This window comes from Aptenodytes patagonicus, chromosome 7, assembly GCF_965638725.1.
Source record: "Aptenodytes patagonicus chromosome 7, bAptPat1.pri.cur, whole genome shotgun sequence".
Classification (NCBI taxonomy): Eukaryota; Metazoa; Chordata; class Aves; order Sphenisciformes; family Spheniscidae; genus Aptenodytes; species Aptenodytes patagonicus.
The window spans coordinates 7,350,764-7,368,085 of NC_134955.1; the positions used below are offsets into that span (position 1 = coordinate 7,350,764).

Genomic DNA, 17,322 nt, shown 5'->3' on the forward strand with positions numbered 1-17,322 from the left:
TATGACAAAGACTTCAATTACATGATAACATTGTTCAGAGTGTTTAAATGTGCATCATGTGTTTGCAGTTTTATCCAACACCTTAGTGGTGTGGATTTCTCTGGGGAGGGAGTATATGGAATATTATGGTTGGGTTGTTTTGTTTTTTCTTAAACCTTTCTTATGAAATGGAACTTCTGTTACATACTTCATAGAAGACAAAGTGCTTCATGATGTTTGGGGACTAACCTTTCCTAGGAGATCACAAATGCCATGTTACTTTGGGTTTCAGCATATATGATTGAAACTTTCACTTTTGGGCGGTGAATTTCAGAAACCTATTCTCAATTTGTTCAGATATGAGCTACTCATTAATTTCATTTTTTGTAACTCAGAGAAGGAGAAAAGAGAACTTGCTGAGTTGGTTATTGGAAAAAATGTTATAAAATTATTGCATGAATAATGTTAAAAACAAATGGGAGATTATTCTCAGATCACTCCTGTTTGACTTCCTTTTATAGAAGAATAATATATTTGAAAAGGTGTAACACTTTTTTGAAATATCCATTACTTAATCAGTAGGGAATATTATATGAAATAATACTACTAAGGGAAAACAATTTAAAGAGTTCGGATGAGTAGATTTTTCGGCGTTGAAAGTAAGTTACTCTTCTTAACAACAACTTTCATTCATAATGTAGTTGAATTGGTAGCTGTGTACAATTTGTGATCTTGTATTTATGCTTCAGCCAAAGGTGAACAATAAAAATACATTATTTTCAAGGAGATTTTTTTTTCTCTGGAGAATGCCACGGTTTTGGGTTTGGTTTTTTGTTTGGTTGGGTTTTTTTGGTGGTGGTGTTTGTTTATTGCTGTGGTATACTCAAAACCAAGTTGAGCATATATTTACATAAACTTATTTTCATATAATGGTACAATTAGCAGAAGGACTGTTATCGATAATCGTTATTTATAATGTTACAAAGTTATGTAATTACCTAATGATAGGAGAACATTTGTGACATTTCTAGACACTGTAGATTTTTGAGCATGTTAGCCCGATCAGAGTTGTAAATTGAGTCCAGCCATGAACTTCAGTTGACAGGAAAAAGACTCCATATGTCTTTCAGACGAAAAGTGATCCTACTGCCATTAGTCTCTTTTAAATAGATTGTTTGTTACCATAATAAGATGTTCCAAAGTCAACACCGACATTTTGGATTGTTCTGTGTAACTGAGCTGGTGTAAGTGACTTTACCTGTGTGTGACTTTGCAATGGCACTGCAATTAATAGGTTTGGGGTTTTTGTTTGTAAATGTCAATTTAAATAAGTTTTTTAAAGAAACGCTTTTCATTTTTATTCTTACATAAATATGTTCACAGTGACCTAAGGGAAATAGTTCAAAGGTCCTTTTGAACTATATTCTTTTATTTGCTGCACATAATGACCATCATAATTTGCTCAGAAATAATTGTAAGAATAGCTTAAAATGCAAAATAATACCTGAAATAAACTCTATGTAAAGAGATTTGAAATTACTTCCTTTTTGTCTCTGACAAAGTGATACCTTAATAGTGCCTTTTAAATTATTACAAAATTAAAGTTTAGCTTCCTGCTGGTTATTATCACTTTCTGGACTCTGTTGTTCAGAATGTGTGTTAAGAAAAGACAGTCCTAAATTTCATTTTTCTTTTCCATTCGATTTGGTCATAAACATGATCTGTTAAAACTACTCCAACAGATGTTGACAGGTGGCTTCAAAAATGATGAGCTGCAGAACAGAGATTTTCTGCGTGTACCTCAAATAACATATTTGAGGCTCATGTTAGAAGTTTTGCTGTACTTTGCAAAAACTAATATTAAAATTTCTTTGCGAAAGGTCATGGTCCACATGGGGAAGAAGATGAAATGGATTAAAGGCAAGTGCTGTAAGAAGTGCGAATGTTGAATACGTGATAGATGTTTAGGAGAAATGTTCTGGGTTTTTTTTTCTGTAATGTAAAAAAAAATTACAGAAGAATAGAAAAATATGGTTAGCTTGCCTTTTCAATTACTGTATTTAGCATACCAAAACAATATTTTTAATGTGATTGTCTTTTTGAGAGCGATATGGGATAATCTGTACTGCTAAAATTTGATTCAAAATCAACAGTTTGTGGAAATCTTTATAGTAGGCTTGAGTTGTGCATGCTTAGGAGGTGATATGGAGAAGTAGGGTAGGAGAAGTGTACTGTTTATGTCCTTCTGTGGTGAACAATTTCAGTAGCAAATGAGGTATGGATCAGATACTGGTATGAAAAAACAAAACAATACTTTTTTTGCTTTCTTCTAAAATGCTTTGCTGCACAGAACAGGTTTTTTTTCTAGTCATTCAGTTTCTTATGAAAACATCTGAATTAGACCATAATGTCATCTCAGAATCATTATCTTTTCTGTTGATTAAAAATCACATTCTGTAACAAGTATGTGGTTTTGGTAGCATGGGAATACTTTAAATCACATTGGTCCCAGAAATAGCTTAACTGGTTTATATGGAACTAACTCCTTGCCGTGTTAAGGCACTGGGGCAGACTAACTTTTAGAGCTCCATGGTACATGGTTGTCCAGCAATTTTCATTGTACAGCATAGAATGCATATATATACACAGTTTAATGTTCATGAAACAAAAGTGTTAACTTCAATTTTTGGAGATTATTGCAAATGAATTTGCACAAAATGCATTAGTATAATCTTTATTGGCTTAGAAAGCTAGTTTTATCATTACTATGTATTATATAAAATTATTGAACGGCATTTTTTTTACTGTTCATTGATATGCATGTACCTGTTTCAAAGAAAGGTAATCTGTAAAGGCCCTCTGAACTTTTTTTTTATAAATATATATATCTCCGTACATTAAAAAGTATTAGAAAAGAAAACCATAATATTTTCCTGTTCCTAAAATTATTGTGTAGTATATTGCTGCCTTGTACAACATGGGAAGTTTATTTCAATTGGGATAGATTTTTTTTTTGTATTTTCAGAAGACATTTTTGTTTCTTGATCCACTTGGACAATTATCTTAAAATTAAGGCACTTGAATATGCCCACAAATTCCTGGTTTTCTAAGGAATCTTAGAAATCTCATATTGTAAAGCATTTTGATGAAGTAAAAATGAAGTGGAAGTGAAGAAAAAACTCAACAGTATACAAGCACTGATACTTTTTATTGTATCCCAAAGAATGTCAGAATAGCTGTTAAAAAGGCCTGAATGAGATGTTTGTAACTTAATTCTGGTAAGTATTCTAGATTTCAAAGCAACAGAGCCTTTGCTCCCATCTTCTGCCATATTGACCAGATGTATTTCGGGATGAAAAATACTTGCTCATACACTGAAGTTGTAAATGGTCTTCTATTGAAATTCAGAAAATGAGTTGGAATAGGATGAGCCACATTTATTTGTTCTCATCAGGTACTACTACTAGCTGGGAAGAAGGAGACTGCAAATCAGAACAGTTCTAAGATTAATATTTTTAAGTTGTTTTGTTAAACACTAATTTTTTCGAATGGTAGTTCTTCCTGCTATTAGAAATTTGTATATGTATGTGTATTTATGCATGCAGTAGCTGTATTCTTAGTGATGGTGTCTGGGGGTCAGAAGTGATAGATTCGCACCCAGAGGTTCCTGTTCATTCTCCATGCATACCCGTCTTAACATTTGTTACAATTCTGTGCAGAGGGTGGATGTGGAGTGGGCTGTGGTTTTGGGAAGGTGGCTTTCTTAAAGTGGTGTTTGCCACTAGCTCCCAATAGAAGCCCATTTTGGATCTTGGGTATTCTCAGTCCAGCCTGTTGGCTGGAATGGGATTTGAAGTCTCTTTGGTGGATCACCATCCTCTTCCATAGTACGACTAAGTTCTGTTTCGTGTTGTGGTTTAACAGAATCCCTACTTTTAGAAGCTTGGAAGGAAATACGTTAAAGTTTGGATATACTTTTCCTTCCTCTTAGAATCACTTTTTAGATTTTTACTCCTGATCAATTTTCTGTCTGTGTTTATTGGAACTGTAGGTTCAGTGAGGTTGGTGTTAACAAAGGCCAGCACTGAGCATTAATTTTCAATTTTGAGCTGGTGGATTTTGAGCTTTGCAGAAGGGAAGGAAAACAGAGAAAAGATTCTGCCTTTTGCCACTGTGGACCTTAAAATATGCCCAAATAATAGTCTATATGCTTTATTCAAGAAGCATTTACTCCAGTAATTATCTTAAAAATTTCTATATTAATTCATACCTTTGCAGTGATTAGTTGTGAAAAATGCAGTGATAAAAGCATACAACAGATCAGCTATTCCTTGAAAAAAAAAATCACTGCTAGAAAAAGATTCCTATAGAATTCTTTGTCACTGCTCCCCACTTCAACTCAGTTTGTTATTCTCCTTACGTGTATATGAAATAGTTCAGTGTATTAAAATGGTAAGCTGTGGCAAATTCAAGATGTTTGAATAAGAGGTCAGATATATTTATACTTTAATACACTTAGAGTTGATATTTGAAAAATAAAGCAGAGCGGAAAACAAGTTTATGTTTTGACAATGAACAATTTCTGTTGTGAATAACAAGGAAATTCAGACGACGAGTTTAGAGAACATGACTCATCATAGAAACACCAGGAGAATGAAGAGGCAAAAAACATCTTGCAATGTGTTGATTATTTTGTTTATGATATTACTTTTCTGTTTCTGGGATTTTTTTTTTCCACAAAGTGATCGAATATATACAAATAAGAGTAAGTACTTAAATACCTACCACCAGTGCCTGGCAATGCAGTAATAAATATTTATTGTTAGCCTTAACAAGCATCTCAGTTCACAATACAAGCATACTATTAGTTTGGCCTCCTTTGCATTTACAAGAAAACGCTAGCACTCACTTCAAATATGCAAACTGTATTATTGTGACAAATGTTGGCTTGTCATCCCACTAAGAAAGATTGGTGAAAGCAAAGAGAAGCGCTGTGACCTAGTCTTGATTGGCTTGGAGTACACTAGTGGATGGGTGGCTTTAGTATCATACAAATACGTCATTGCTCTCATCACATAACCATTTATTTTTGTGAACTTATTTTTGTTAGAATATCCAGTATAACAATGTCAAGAAAAATTATCGTAATTTTGACGTTTGATGTCTCAATTGCATGAAAGAGTCTCCATTTTATTTTTCTTTCTTCAAACAGTAGATACCAGGCATCTTCATTTCTTCTAATGAGCTGAAAAGTTAGGTGGCATAGCTTGGATGCTGGATAGTTGTTCTTCCCTTTTTCTTTGCAAAGTTTGTTTCAAATAAATCAGTGTTCTGGTATTTCTTGTTTCAAGCATGTAAAAAGTAGAAAGAGTGCCGTTTACTTTCAAAACAAGTATGTTATGCAAGCGCTGAAAATAAACTAATTTTGTAATTGTTATTCTTTCTAACTCCTGATTTTTCTTCTGGAAGATAGAACATGGAGGGTGAGGGACTGTTGGGACTGGGGCTGTGTTCTCAGCTGTGGCACCAGGGATTGTGGATATATTTCCTTTCTCTACCTCTCACAGGAAAGTTCTGTGATTCTAGTTTATTGTTTGTGAAGCCCGGTTTTGGGTGGAAAGACCTCCAGCAGGCATATAGCACTGTTAAAGTATTATATTCATATATAATATTGATATGGTACTGGCAAAGTGTGTATTTTTTCCAAGTGAATTTTTCTTCTGCTTGTATTTTAAACTTTGCATTCATATTGTTTCATATTCTGAAAATAGCACTACTTGCTTTTTTGCACATCAGGAAGTATGTCCTTCCTGTTAGCTAAAAGAGGTGACTAATTAAGTAGGATCCTTTTCCCTGCTTTTGGATTACTAGTGAGTAACGTTTTCCTCTTATAACTACATCTGAACCATTTTTGATACATATATTGCAAATGGCGAAGTTGAGTTACTTCTGCATTGTATAGAGGTCGTGCATTGTAATATATGTAATATTAGTTTGTCTTTCCATGACTGGCCTACCATTCTGTTGACTGACATGATAGCTGTCTTCATTATCTTCTAAGTGACAACAGCTCATGCTGTTTGATGGGCCTTATGAGCACTTAATTTCTGAGGAGGATACTCCAACAAATGTACTCTGAAGGGTACTGCAAAATGTTCTGCTCAGTACATTATCCTGCTGTACTTGAATGACTGCCACTTAAAGAAAAATTTCTTCAGACGAGAAGGGAAAAATGCCAACGTTATGATACAAGAGCATCAGAGGGGAATAATTGTACGGTTGTCCCTTCTGTGAGTGTGTGTAAGTCTTTGGAGGAAGTGCGAAACAGAGGGCTGGAGGAATGAACTGCATTTTTCCAGAAAGGTTGATTTGAGATGGATTTTTTTTTTCGATTATTATTTATTTTATTTTTTTATCAGTGAACTTGGCTTTAAGATGGTTCAGGTGATAGCACTTGCTGAAGGCAGAGAGGATGGTCACTATCAATAGAGGATAGATTTTTTTTTTAATAGAAAAAAGTGGATAAACAGGGCTGGGGGTTAAAGAAAAAAATAATTATGCAGTGCAAGGTCATTTTTTGGGGAACAAAAGGTGCTCTGTTTTTTAGAAGAAATTCCTGTTTTCTGTTGGAAAAAGCAGCAGAGAATGTCTTATCTGTACTAGTTAATCATAGCATAATAATGATCTTTTGGTATCATATAAGTGCGAACAAGGTGAAACCCCAGTTTGTCTAGACCAAAAAGTAAACAGCAGAAGTCTGTCATCTGGTCAATGATGGAAAAGAGAGAGATTGCTCATGAAGAATGGATACCTGGGATAGAAGACTGTTTGGCGTAGTACTTCATGTACTATGAAGTACATACTTCATGTATGAAGTACAACCCTGACTGTGTCAGGGTTGCAAGAGAAAGAAGAAACATTTTGTGAAAGACCAGCTGATCACCATGAAATGCTTGAAAAGAATTGAGGTTAGCAGCAGAAAATAAACTTGTACATCTAAAGGAGCAAATTACTTTCAGAACATGACAAAGTTCTTGCTTTTAAAAGAGCAAGCAGAGACTAGAAATTACTGGAACTAGTAAGAAAACTTGTATTTTACATTTTTTTTACAGTAAGTCTCCTGTAGTTTCAATTTTGTATCAGTTCTGCAATCTCATTTTGTTAGTAAAGGAAAAGTAATTGCAAAGGCTGTCAGGTGTTGTGGAGTAAACTATTAGATGTGGAACATAACAATAAGTGGAATTATAGATGACTTTTGTCATAGTAAAATGAAGTGCTTAAAAGGTATTTGTTAGGAGATAGCTTGTCAGTGGAAAGTCTCGTATACAAAACTGAAGAAGATAAATTCTTTGTATCTCTATAACTATCTTGGAGCTAGTTATAAAGTGAAGGCTATAAAGTTTTTGTTTGTTGCTATCTCTATGTCATGAAAGAGCCAAATGGTTTCTAAAACGTACAGTCACAAACTGATTATAAAATTCCCAAGAGGAACTCTGATGGGGCTATCATAACTTAACAATGGGACGGTGAGTCACTGAAGGAGGAATTCATGTAATAATCTTTTCTGGTATTTATAGGACCAGAAGGATAAGATGTCATTTAATTTTATTTGATTAAAAACTACTAGACAAGAGAGAAAGAGGAAGAAAAAATGAAGCATCTTTTATTTTAGGTATGAAAGATGAATGGAATATATAAAAAGCATATTATGAAGCAGTATAGTGATTAATTTCAAATCTGATCAATGCTCCAAAATAGTTGTGTTATCAAATAAAATAATTTTATTATTAACTTAAGGTGATTTTTTTTTTTTAGGTTCTACATGCAAAATGTTGCTTTTGAGTGGAACAGCTAGATTATGAGGCATCTGTATGAGTTCTTGCTTGCTAGTTTAGGCATATGTATCTCTGCAGATCAAAGATTATCCATGGAAGGTCTTTATTTACCTTAAAAAGTTATGCCAAAATGTACTTAATGTAGCTTTAATTAGGTTTGCTAGGATGCCAAAAATGTTTAGCCTATATACCAGCAATATTTCATTAATGCTGGTGATGCAGTATTTTATCCAGCACTCTGTATTCAGTCCTGCAGTTACTTCTGCTTGAATCAGAGCTGTATCATCTTTTATATAGTGCTCCCAATTTAAAGATCATGTTAGTGTTGTCTGCTATTGCTTAAAGGTTTGGTTGGTTTGTAGTGTTTTTTTCAGAAAAGGCAATATAATTTGGTGAGCATGTGTTTATTCACAGTGTACGCTTGCATGAATTCTTAACTAAAGCTCTTAGGTGCTGTCACAATATTGAGAGCTTGTCACCATGTCATGGTACAATGATCCTTATCCTTTCTCCTCTTCTCTCCTTTGCGCTGCTAGTATCAATTTTTGGTTTATAAGATCTTCTGTATGGTTCATTAATATTCAGCATGTATAAGGGGTTTATCAAATTTAAGATTAGTGAAAGCAGAGGTAGATATGTGTGAGGAAAGGTGAGACTGTTAAGCAAAATAACAAATACAAATATTCTTGAATGAGCCACAAGATCTTCAAAAAATCATGTGGGGGAAAAAAACCCAGTATTAAATATTGCTTAAATAGCGAAATTGTCTGGATATATGCTTGGCCGAAAAGGTCCCTAATTCATCTTTTAACTTTCCGCTATTCAAACTTTATGAAACAAAGGACCTTCTCCATAGTATGGAAGTGTTAGTGAGAGAAAGGATCAAATCTGTGTAATACTTTCTAGAGATCACCAGAGAAGAATTGGATGTTTAGAAAAAGAACAGATGTACAAGAAATAAGCAAATTGCTAAACCTGTTGGTGAAGAAAGGATATTTTCTGGCACTTCACATTACTAGTGAGTTTAAGTGGAATAAAATTATTGTTCTAAACCTTTTTTGTTTTAAAGTAAGTAGCTGGTTACTTCTAGCACTTTGTATGCCTTCCTTGACTCTTCCTGCCAACATTGTAGGTCTGTTTCAGGAAAGGCAATGTTGAGGTTTTCAAAAATTTCAGTGCTAGATTTCTAGCTATGATATTAAATAAGAGCATTTCTTTGTTCTTTTGTTAAATAAAAAACAACGAAACACAACCCAGAAGATGTTACTCATGTTGATTAAACCTATTTTTTCCAAGAGGAATTATGATGAATTTAGATTGGTTTTGATTGTTTTGAGTTGCTGCAAAATAAGTGCAATCCTAAATGACACATGAGACTGTTGTGACCAAGTTTGAGTGCATTCTTGTGTGGGTTAATCCTATGCAAGAAATAAAAAGGTGGCTTTAATTTTCTATTGTTCCTTCACGTTTTTCTAAAGGGGTTTTTATACAGAAATAGAAGTTATAGGTGAAGGATCTGTTTATTGCTTATGTACATTACTGCTGGTAAGGATTAAATGAAAATAACTTGAGTGGAAATCAAAGAATATCAGATATCTCTTAGAAATTGTAAGAGTAATTTGACAGGGTTTGTGTACTTTCTAGAATTCATGTTAATTTTTGCAATTCTTCAAGCTAAATGAAGAGTTAACAATTACACGTTTATATTCATTTTTCGTTTGAGAGGTGTAATACAAATTTTGCTAATTAGGTTAATATCCCATTCAATAGCCAGTATTGGATTTTTACAAGGATAGTACAAGTAACAGTACAGTGCAAAAAAACCCCACCCCATACTAAATGGACCCTCTATCGTAAGAGAGGTTCTCTGAATCTGATCAACAGTGATAATGTGAGAACTTATAGAAAAAAGAAATGTTTTCAGTGGCTTGGAGTTTTTAATGTATGTAAGTATTTTTAAAAAAGCCTAGCTAAATTCTTGTGGCTAGTTGTGTTTTAAATAATACCCACACTTTTCTGACTGTTTCAGTTTTGTGCTTATCAAATTGGTTTAAGTGAATATACTTTTGTTTTTGTTATGGCAGAAGATAAATCAGAATGCTTAAATAGATTGTGGGAGCATTTATATAGTATGGATATTATATCCTCTGTAACATAACTTTGTCTTATACATGCTGCTTACAAAAAAAAATATTCTGTGTCAGTTCTCTATTTCTTCATATGAATGGTGCAATTTAATATTGGAAGATGAACCAACTAAATCTTTTTTCCTCCATGAACTTTGTAAAATACTACAGGAAAGTTCTGCTTCTAGAACATAGGCTTAGGAAGCATGATGGTATAACACAAAGAAATTAAATCATGACAACCTAAAGATCATAGAGGATCATAATTTTCACTTACTGTTAGCCACAGTAGAGTTGGATTATTAGTTTCATAAATATTCAGGTTTTTTATTATTATGGGATTTCCATTTAAAAAGCCTTTATTTATGTTTGCTAAAAACTGTATCTGGAAAAATGTTTGGGTCTTTCTTCAATCTATTCTTCACTACTTTTCAATTTCCATTTTTAACCAAAGGGACTTCGTGGTTGAATCTTAATTCTTTCAAGGGTTAAGTTACAAAATTTTCCTTAAAAGGTGTTTGGCTTTGGAGTGTATAATTTTTGAAAGTAAGTTTAGTTCAAATTAATTTTTATTGAATATGATTGCACTTGATAAGTGGTCTTAAACTGTTTCATATCCAAAAATAATTTGAGAAGTGGAAAAAAACCCCACCCAAAACCCAAGTATTCATATTGAAAGATGTGGACAATCTGTTCTTCAAGTTTAGTTTAGCTTGCATGGAGTCTGATTTCCTTCCAGTCAACAGAGGTCAGTTAAATCAACTGAGAGGAAAGATTTGGGAATTCAGAGATACAGAAACTAGAGATGTTGTTGTTTAGTTGCATTTCTACTTTGGTTTTTATGACATTTACACTGTCATAAAACTATTAAAAAAAAAAAATCTGTTTCTTTCTAAATGCCAGTATGTTTTCCCTAGAGTATAGAATTATAGATACTTTCTTAGTAATTTGAAAAGGAAATACTTCCTAAGTGGAATTGCAGTCATACAACCTCTGCGTTGTTAAGTGAAGAGCCAGTTATTTCTGTCAACAAAATAGTTCTTGATATTTAAGCAGTTCAGTACCAGTGTTGTCAGGCCAAAGGAGGAAAGTGCATGGGGCAGCTTCTACAAACAGTACTGCTGTTTTACAGATTAAAAAAGATGTAAACCAGCATTAAATTCTAGTTAATATTCTTGTGTTTCTCCTGTTAGTGGAATCATATAGCCCAGCCCACCTTGGTTCAAGGTGGTTGACTGTGTCCCAAGTCACTGTTTCTCAGGAAAGTCTTGGGAGCTTCCTGGGCAGCCTGTTGGTCAAATGGACTCTGACTACAGAAAACTCTCTAGAATGAGCCTACAGAAATTGCAGAGCCATCAGGAGAGCAGTGTTCACCTTTCCAGAGTCTTATCTCAGCTGCCCTTCTGCTTCTTCCTTCCTTTCTCATGTTGGGACCTGCTGCACACCGGTTGCTCGGTCTCCCCTCTTTGCCAGCAAACCATTTGCTCCAGACGTTTTCCTCCGTGATGTGGTTGGGAGTTAACCAGCCTTCTGAAGTCGCCTTATCTCTCTGTGAAATTTGATGACCCCATCACCCTTCTCAAGTATGAGATTGAAAGTTTTTTCTGGTTTTGTTTTTTTTTGTGAAGTTTTTGATGGCCGGAATGTGAGATTTCCATTTATTTTCAGGAGCTTCGAGTTCTGAGAGACTTACTAGAGGAATTTCAATGCCCAATTTTACTCAACTTGTGCTGAATCTGTACCTGTGTATGTTTTAGTCAGAGTGCATTCAAAGTTCCTTGAATGTGTCATCAGCTTTAGTCCAGAAGACTGGAGAGGATGGCTGTGTCTGCCTGTATTACTAAAAATCTTCTAGTCTTAGTTTGTGTATCCAAAAAATAGACATGGTATATGTTCATGGGCAGTAAGTATTCCTCAGAAGCAAGGAAATACACATTGCTTATCAAAAGGTGTAACTTAAGCCCATAGAGTATGTCACATCAGCAGTTGAAATTGGATTGTTGTTAAGGTGGCTATTCCTATGTTATTCTGCATCTACTTAATGTGTAACGATGGTAGAGAAGATACAGCAGGATTGGGCTTCAGCGTATCTTAGTAACCTAAATAAATAGCTTTGTCCTTTCACAGTGAACCCAAAATCAATGGTACTGTGTCTTGAAGACTTACATTTTCTGTGATAGTTAGGTTAGTCCCAGTCAGGATATATTTGTGCCTGTGCTGCCATCACACTTTGATCTGTGGTATAAAACTATGATAATGTCATTTTTTTAATTGATACGCAAATCCATCAGCCTTCCTTTTAGACACATTGTTAGAAAGCAGATGGTGCTGATTGCTTCCTGTAGTCCCATATATATCCTATATCTTTGTTTGCCTCAAATTGAGCAAGTCCAAACAAAGCAGTCAAATCAAACAAAAAAGTCAAAGTGGCTTTCCTCTAAACTCAGAATGTAAAGAAATGGGAAGAGTATGAAGCTGCAGTTGGTTGTACCAAATGATTGTCCTTTTGTTCTGGAAGGATTGGCAGGGGAGTCACAATCCCTAAAAAGATTACTCTGATATGATTGCAATTCTGCAGAAAATATTTCCAAAAAGGCTTTGTGACTGTATCGAACAGTATGTTTTCCTCCAGCATATGAGAAAGATTAGCAAAAGAAGCTTTAAATCAACAATTGGTTTATTACTTTTCTATTCTAAGGTAATGGTGTTGTCTTTCTTACTCAACAGCGTTTCCTTGATATGACGTTTGGAGCCGGAGGTCATACTACAGCTCTGCTAGAGAAAGCCAACGACATTACAATATATGCTCTAGACAGGGACCCCACAGCTTATAAAATAGCTCAGCAGCTTTCAGAATCGTACCCGTAAGTTGTCTTCTCCTGTCTTAAATATGGTCGAGATAAGGTTGATACTGTATTATATACACAATTTAATATATTTTTTATAGTTTTAATATGTAGATTTTAATGACTTATTGTAGAATAGCATTATATGCTGTATGTACCCCATTAAATAGGAGATCCAATTTCTTTATGAGTAATTGCATGCAAGTTCTTCTGAGGTTTTTGGAGTTAAATGTATATTCTGTACTCTGTTAATTTTGAGTATGCATCAAGTAGCCAATTTTATATTTAAAAATTGATTTTAAAAAGATTCATGTGCTCTGCTTGCTTTGAGATGATTCTGATGGCAGAGTTGTACAAAACCATACACTTTGCGGTAAATATTTAACAAAAAAGGATGGAATAATATACTTTAAATAATGAGGTAATTTAAATATGGCTTATGAATATTTTAATTTAAAAAAAAACCAAAAAATAATTGTAATTCAGTATTAGGTTTGCTAAATATTTTGCCACTGGCTTCAGAAACTACTAAACAATTTAATAAGTTACTATTTCTGTGTAAAGCTCATGCTTCAATTTTCTTTTTAAATATAGTGCTGAATTTGCTAAATGAACAATTGCTAAATGCAAATTTCTAGGTTTTTTTAGTTACACGAAGTTCTTGTTCCTTTATTTTATTCAAGAAACAGCCCAGTCAGAGCATGAGTACATTCATGCCAAAGCGTGCAAGATGTAGAGTTGAATATGAGCTTTTCAGAAAGTGCTACTGTTTAAATTTGGCCAACAAGTAAAAATATGTAGATAAAAAATTAAATAATATGAAATAATTAATACTTAGGAAATTTAGGGAAAGTAGGAAAGGAGAGGACAATTACTGTGATGTTGAAAATGTCAGAGTATTTATTTCAAAAGAGCTTTTACATGAGGAAAAGCAAATCTTTCCAATCAGAAGAAAACTGGAAGAGACGGATGAAGAAACACCTGGTTGTTTAGCCATATTTCCCCACATAAAAAAGAGTTCTAAGACAGCAATAGTATTTGAGCAATGCAGAAGGTATTCCTCACCCTTTCTAAAAGAAAAGGCTAAACTGTGCTTTCCTTTCTTCAAGTGCCATTGTCAGAGGCCCCATGGGAAAAATGTAAGCATGTGACAAGAAAGCATAGCTCGGTTTCTAGTCATTCTACTCTGTAAGATCACTTAAATATATTTCTCTAAATTTTCAGTTCTTTGTGGGCTGAAGTGACATGCAGTGTATACTTACAAATTTGTGGAATTCCTCTCTCAACTGTTATTTCTCCAAGGAATGCTCTTTTTGACAGAATAGTGTGGAGAATATTGGCAAGGAAGGTTCATTTTCTTTTAAACTAAGCCTGCAAACTCCACCAGATGTCATTGGAGTTGTAGAGACTTCTGTTCTTTGTGTCATAGGAAGAAATACCTGTCCAAATTAAAGCTAATCTTATATTTAATAAAAGTTTTCAGAAACATTCACGCAACACAAGACAACGATGAACAGTCCTCTGATTCAATATGTGTTTATCTGTAAAGTATGCTATGCAAACCCGGATGTGTAGGAAGTTTATTTTCCAGGTAGATGAGATTTTCCAAGTGTTGGATGTTGTTCTGCCAATTATTGACATTGTTAATTCTCTGCTTGCTTATGTTTGTGAAAAGATGAGCTTTAATCAATATAGTATTACAGTTGATTTAACTTACTATGGCTTTATAAACAAAGGAGGTCTCCCACTTCCTATTTTTATTCGTAAAATCATATAAATTTGGTTACTTGGACTCCAGACATAGTGTTGTCCACCTTTACAGATGCAAGTTATCATTAGAATAGAGTGGATTCTTAAATAACATAGTGTTAGGTTGTTAGAGAAAAGTCTTAATCGCTGAAAGATGACTGCATGCCACTTGAATATGTATTGTAAGATACAGAGCAATATTCTTATTTATTTTGGTGTTTTCCCTCATCTCCTCTTTTTCCTATTGGAAAGAACAGGTGGGTCCTTTTTCAGAAGGTAAATATATCTTTTTTCATAATAGTTTATGTTGAAAATTAAGGGAAAAGAATGTTTGTATATGGTATATGTGCTCATTGATTAATCTGCTTTCCCTGGGAAGTCAGTTGCATAAAGCATTGTTAAATTAAAAGGGGGAAGGAGGAGGTATAAGTATATAATTTATAAATAACAGGTAAAGCTAGGGTTTGCTTACAAGTCAGTTGTAAGTATAAAGGATTTACTTATGAGATACGGAGCTTTCATAAATGGAATTTTTTCTTTCAGTATTCATTAAAAGATGGTTGATCTAATATTATGGGGTTTTATTGTCCATTTTCTGCACTGTGTTAGAAAGAAATTCTTTTATCGTAATTTTATCAGCTTAATTCAAATCTGTGTTGGTATCAAAAGCTCAGGGAATTCATCCAGTTGACATCTTTATCTGGTCAGGTCTACTGTCAGGTAAAATAGTTCCTTGGATCACCAGGGAGCCACAGAAATAGTTGTGCTATCTCAAAAACGGCAATGGCAGCATGCAGTTGCAAGCTGAGAGAAATGTAGGGCTGTCCCTTCTGTAAGAAGCAAAGCCGTAGATGTAACTGACTGAAGAACTACAGCACAGAAGTATAAATGTCTCCATTGTTTTTCTGTTCTAGGGTTTTTTTCACCTCTTCTGTTTAACATTGCTGTTTGGGGAGAGGTTGTTTGACTTGAAGTGCTTCACTTCCTTTGGAGGTGATGGAACAAGGTGGGGGGAAAAGGCTGTTGTGCAACTAAAACCAGTAAAATCTGATTCCCACTATGTCTGAAATTGTGAATGCAATGGGCAAATTGAAAGTCATACATCAGTTGAATTTTCTGTTGCCATTTTGTTTCTACTTAAAACAGAATATTGTACCTGTTTAATTGGGGATGTTAATAAATTCCAGCATATCAACTACATGACGGATCTTGAGTTTTGCAGTAGTGTTTGCAGTAGCCCATCCTACCATAAAAAACTTCAATTCTAAATATTCAGTGTTAATTGCTATTGCTTATTCTGGTTCGGTAACATGAATAATCTTAGTAAAATCATATCGTTCCAACTGTTACTCACTATGAGGCTTCATTTTTTAAACATCCTATATCTTAAGTCACTGAGTTACAAGATTATTAAAGCTCAAGTTGCAGAAATATGCCTGAAGATATGGTTGGAAGAGGAGATAAGCATGGCTAAATTAGGGCATTTTTCTATATTCAGAACTAATAAATGAAGTCCTCCTTGTACTTAGCCGAAAGACAGCTGGAGTAGTAAGTCACTGAATGAGGACACCGAGGAAAAATACATCTGATGTTTGTATTTTAGATGTGTCTCTGCTTCTTGGTAGTGATTTTGTCAGAACTAAAATCTGGAGAGGGTAGAGTTCTAACTGCAATTCTTGCATTCATTTAGCCTCTCTGTTTATTATTTTTATTTTTTAAAATATGTAGTGCTGCTTTAATAAGGAGAAAATGGGTCAGGGCCTGTTAGATATTCAGTGTGTGGGTGGGAATCCTTTGACGTGCTTTCTGGGGAAGCCTCTAACTTGGGAATTGCTGCTGAGAATCCAGGAGAACAAGGTAAAATTCAGTCAGTAGCAATAGATATTACAAGTAAATCCTTTCACGCCCGCTGAAAGGGAGAGGTTAGAGAGGTGGCTGAAATCTGGCAATTAACCAATATCATTGCAAGCTTGTAAGTATGAGAAACCTACGCAAAGCCTGCACAGAGGAGACAATATGTTCTTTGTAATTCTCTGAGCAGAATAAGAAATTGTGCCCCAAAAGTTGGGATAAATAGTATAAAATTCCTCATATAATTGAACTACCATTTTATTGTAGTTCTAAAGCAATTTTGAGGTGAATGGTGCTTGTGGGTTTTGCTTTCAGGGTTGCGCTAAGTTTACAGAAAAAGTGGGATAGAACAATCAGCTGTGCGTTGTATGTTCTGGGGAAAATACAATGTGTTTTGTTCAGTTCTAGGGAAAACAGAACTTCTATTTTTAGTTGCAATAAGCTTATTTTAAGTGCTTGTGAATTGTAGTTGAATGCATAATATATTGATGCTTTTGTTGCTATATGTTATTTATATAGGCTACTATTTAACTTTTGACTGTAGTGCACAAGGGATACAATTAACAGTGTGCAATCAAGGCATATTCATTATAATGATGCCTTGACTATATATAAGCAAGGTAATTAGTTACCTATAGCTTGATTTCTTTCTAAAGAATTCTCCATGTTTGTCAACGTCCAGCTGCCTCTCAAATGCCGACAACGTAGATAATGAGTTGCCTTAAATATGAGATGGAAAAATGCAATTGAGAGCACTAAAAAGACCTTTAAATGCCATTATATTAAAATAGTGCTCTTCTGTCATTTATTTTGTTCCCCAAAAGGTTTATTTGGGTAACGAACGCAAATGCGTTTCCTTAGAAAAACATAAGGAATAAGAATTCTTTCACTTGTTGCTGAAGTTCCAGCTGTGCAGGTTTCAGAATGACGAGAAAC

General features: G+C 34.3%; 1 protein-coding gene across 2 annotated transcripts in view; it reads left to right on the top strand.

The window, feature by feature from the left end:
* Positions 1 to 17,322, top strand: part of METTL15 (methyltransferase 15, mitochondrial 12S rRNA N4-cytidine) — a 98,540-nt gene that overhangs the window by 28,403 nt on the left and 52,815 nt on the right. For both annotated transcript variants that reach the window (XM_076343871.1, XM_076343870.1), the window contains exon 3: positions 12,668 to 12,804. In XM_076343871.1, the coding sequence (XP_076199986.1) occupies positions 12,668 to 12,804 (137 nt within the window). The remainder of the gene's footprint in view (positions 1 to 12,667; positions 12,805 to 17,322) is intronic.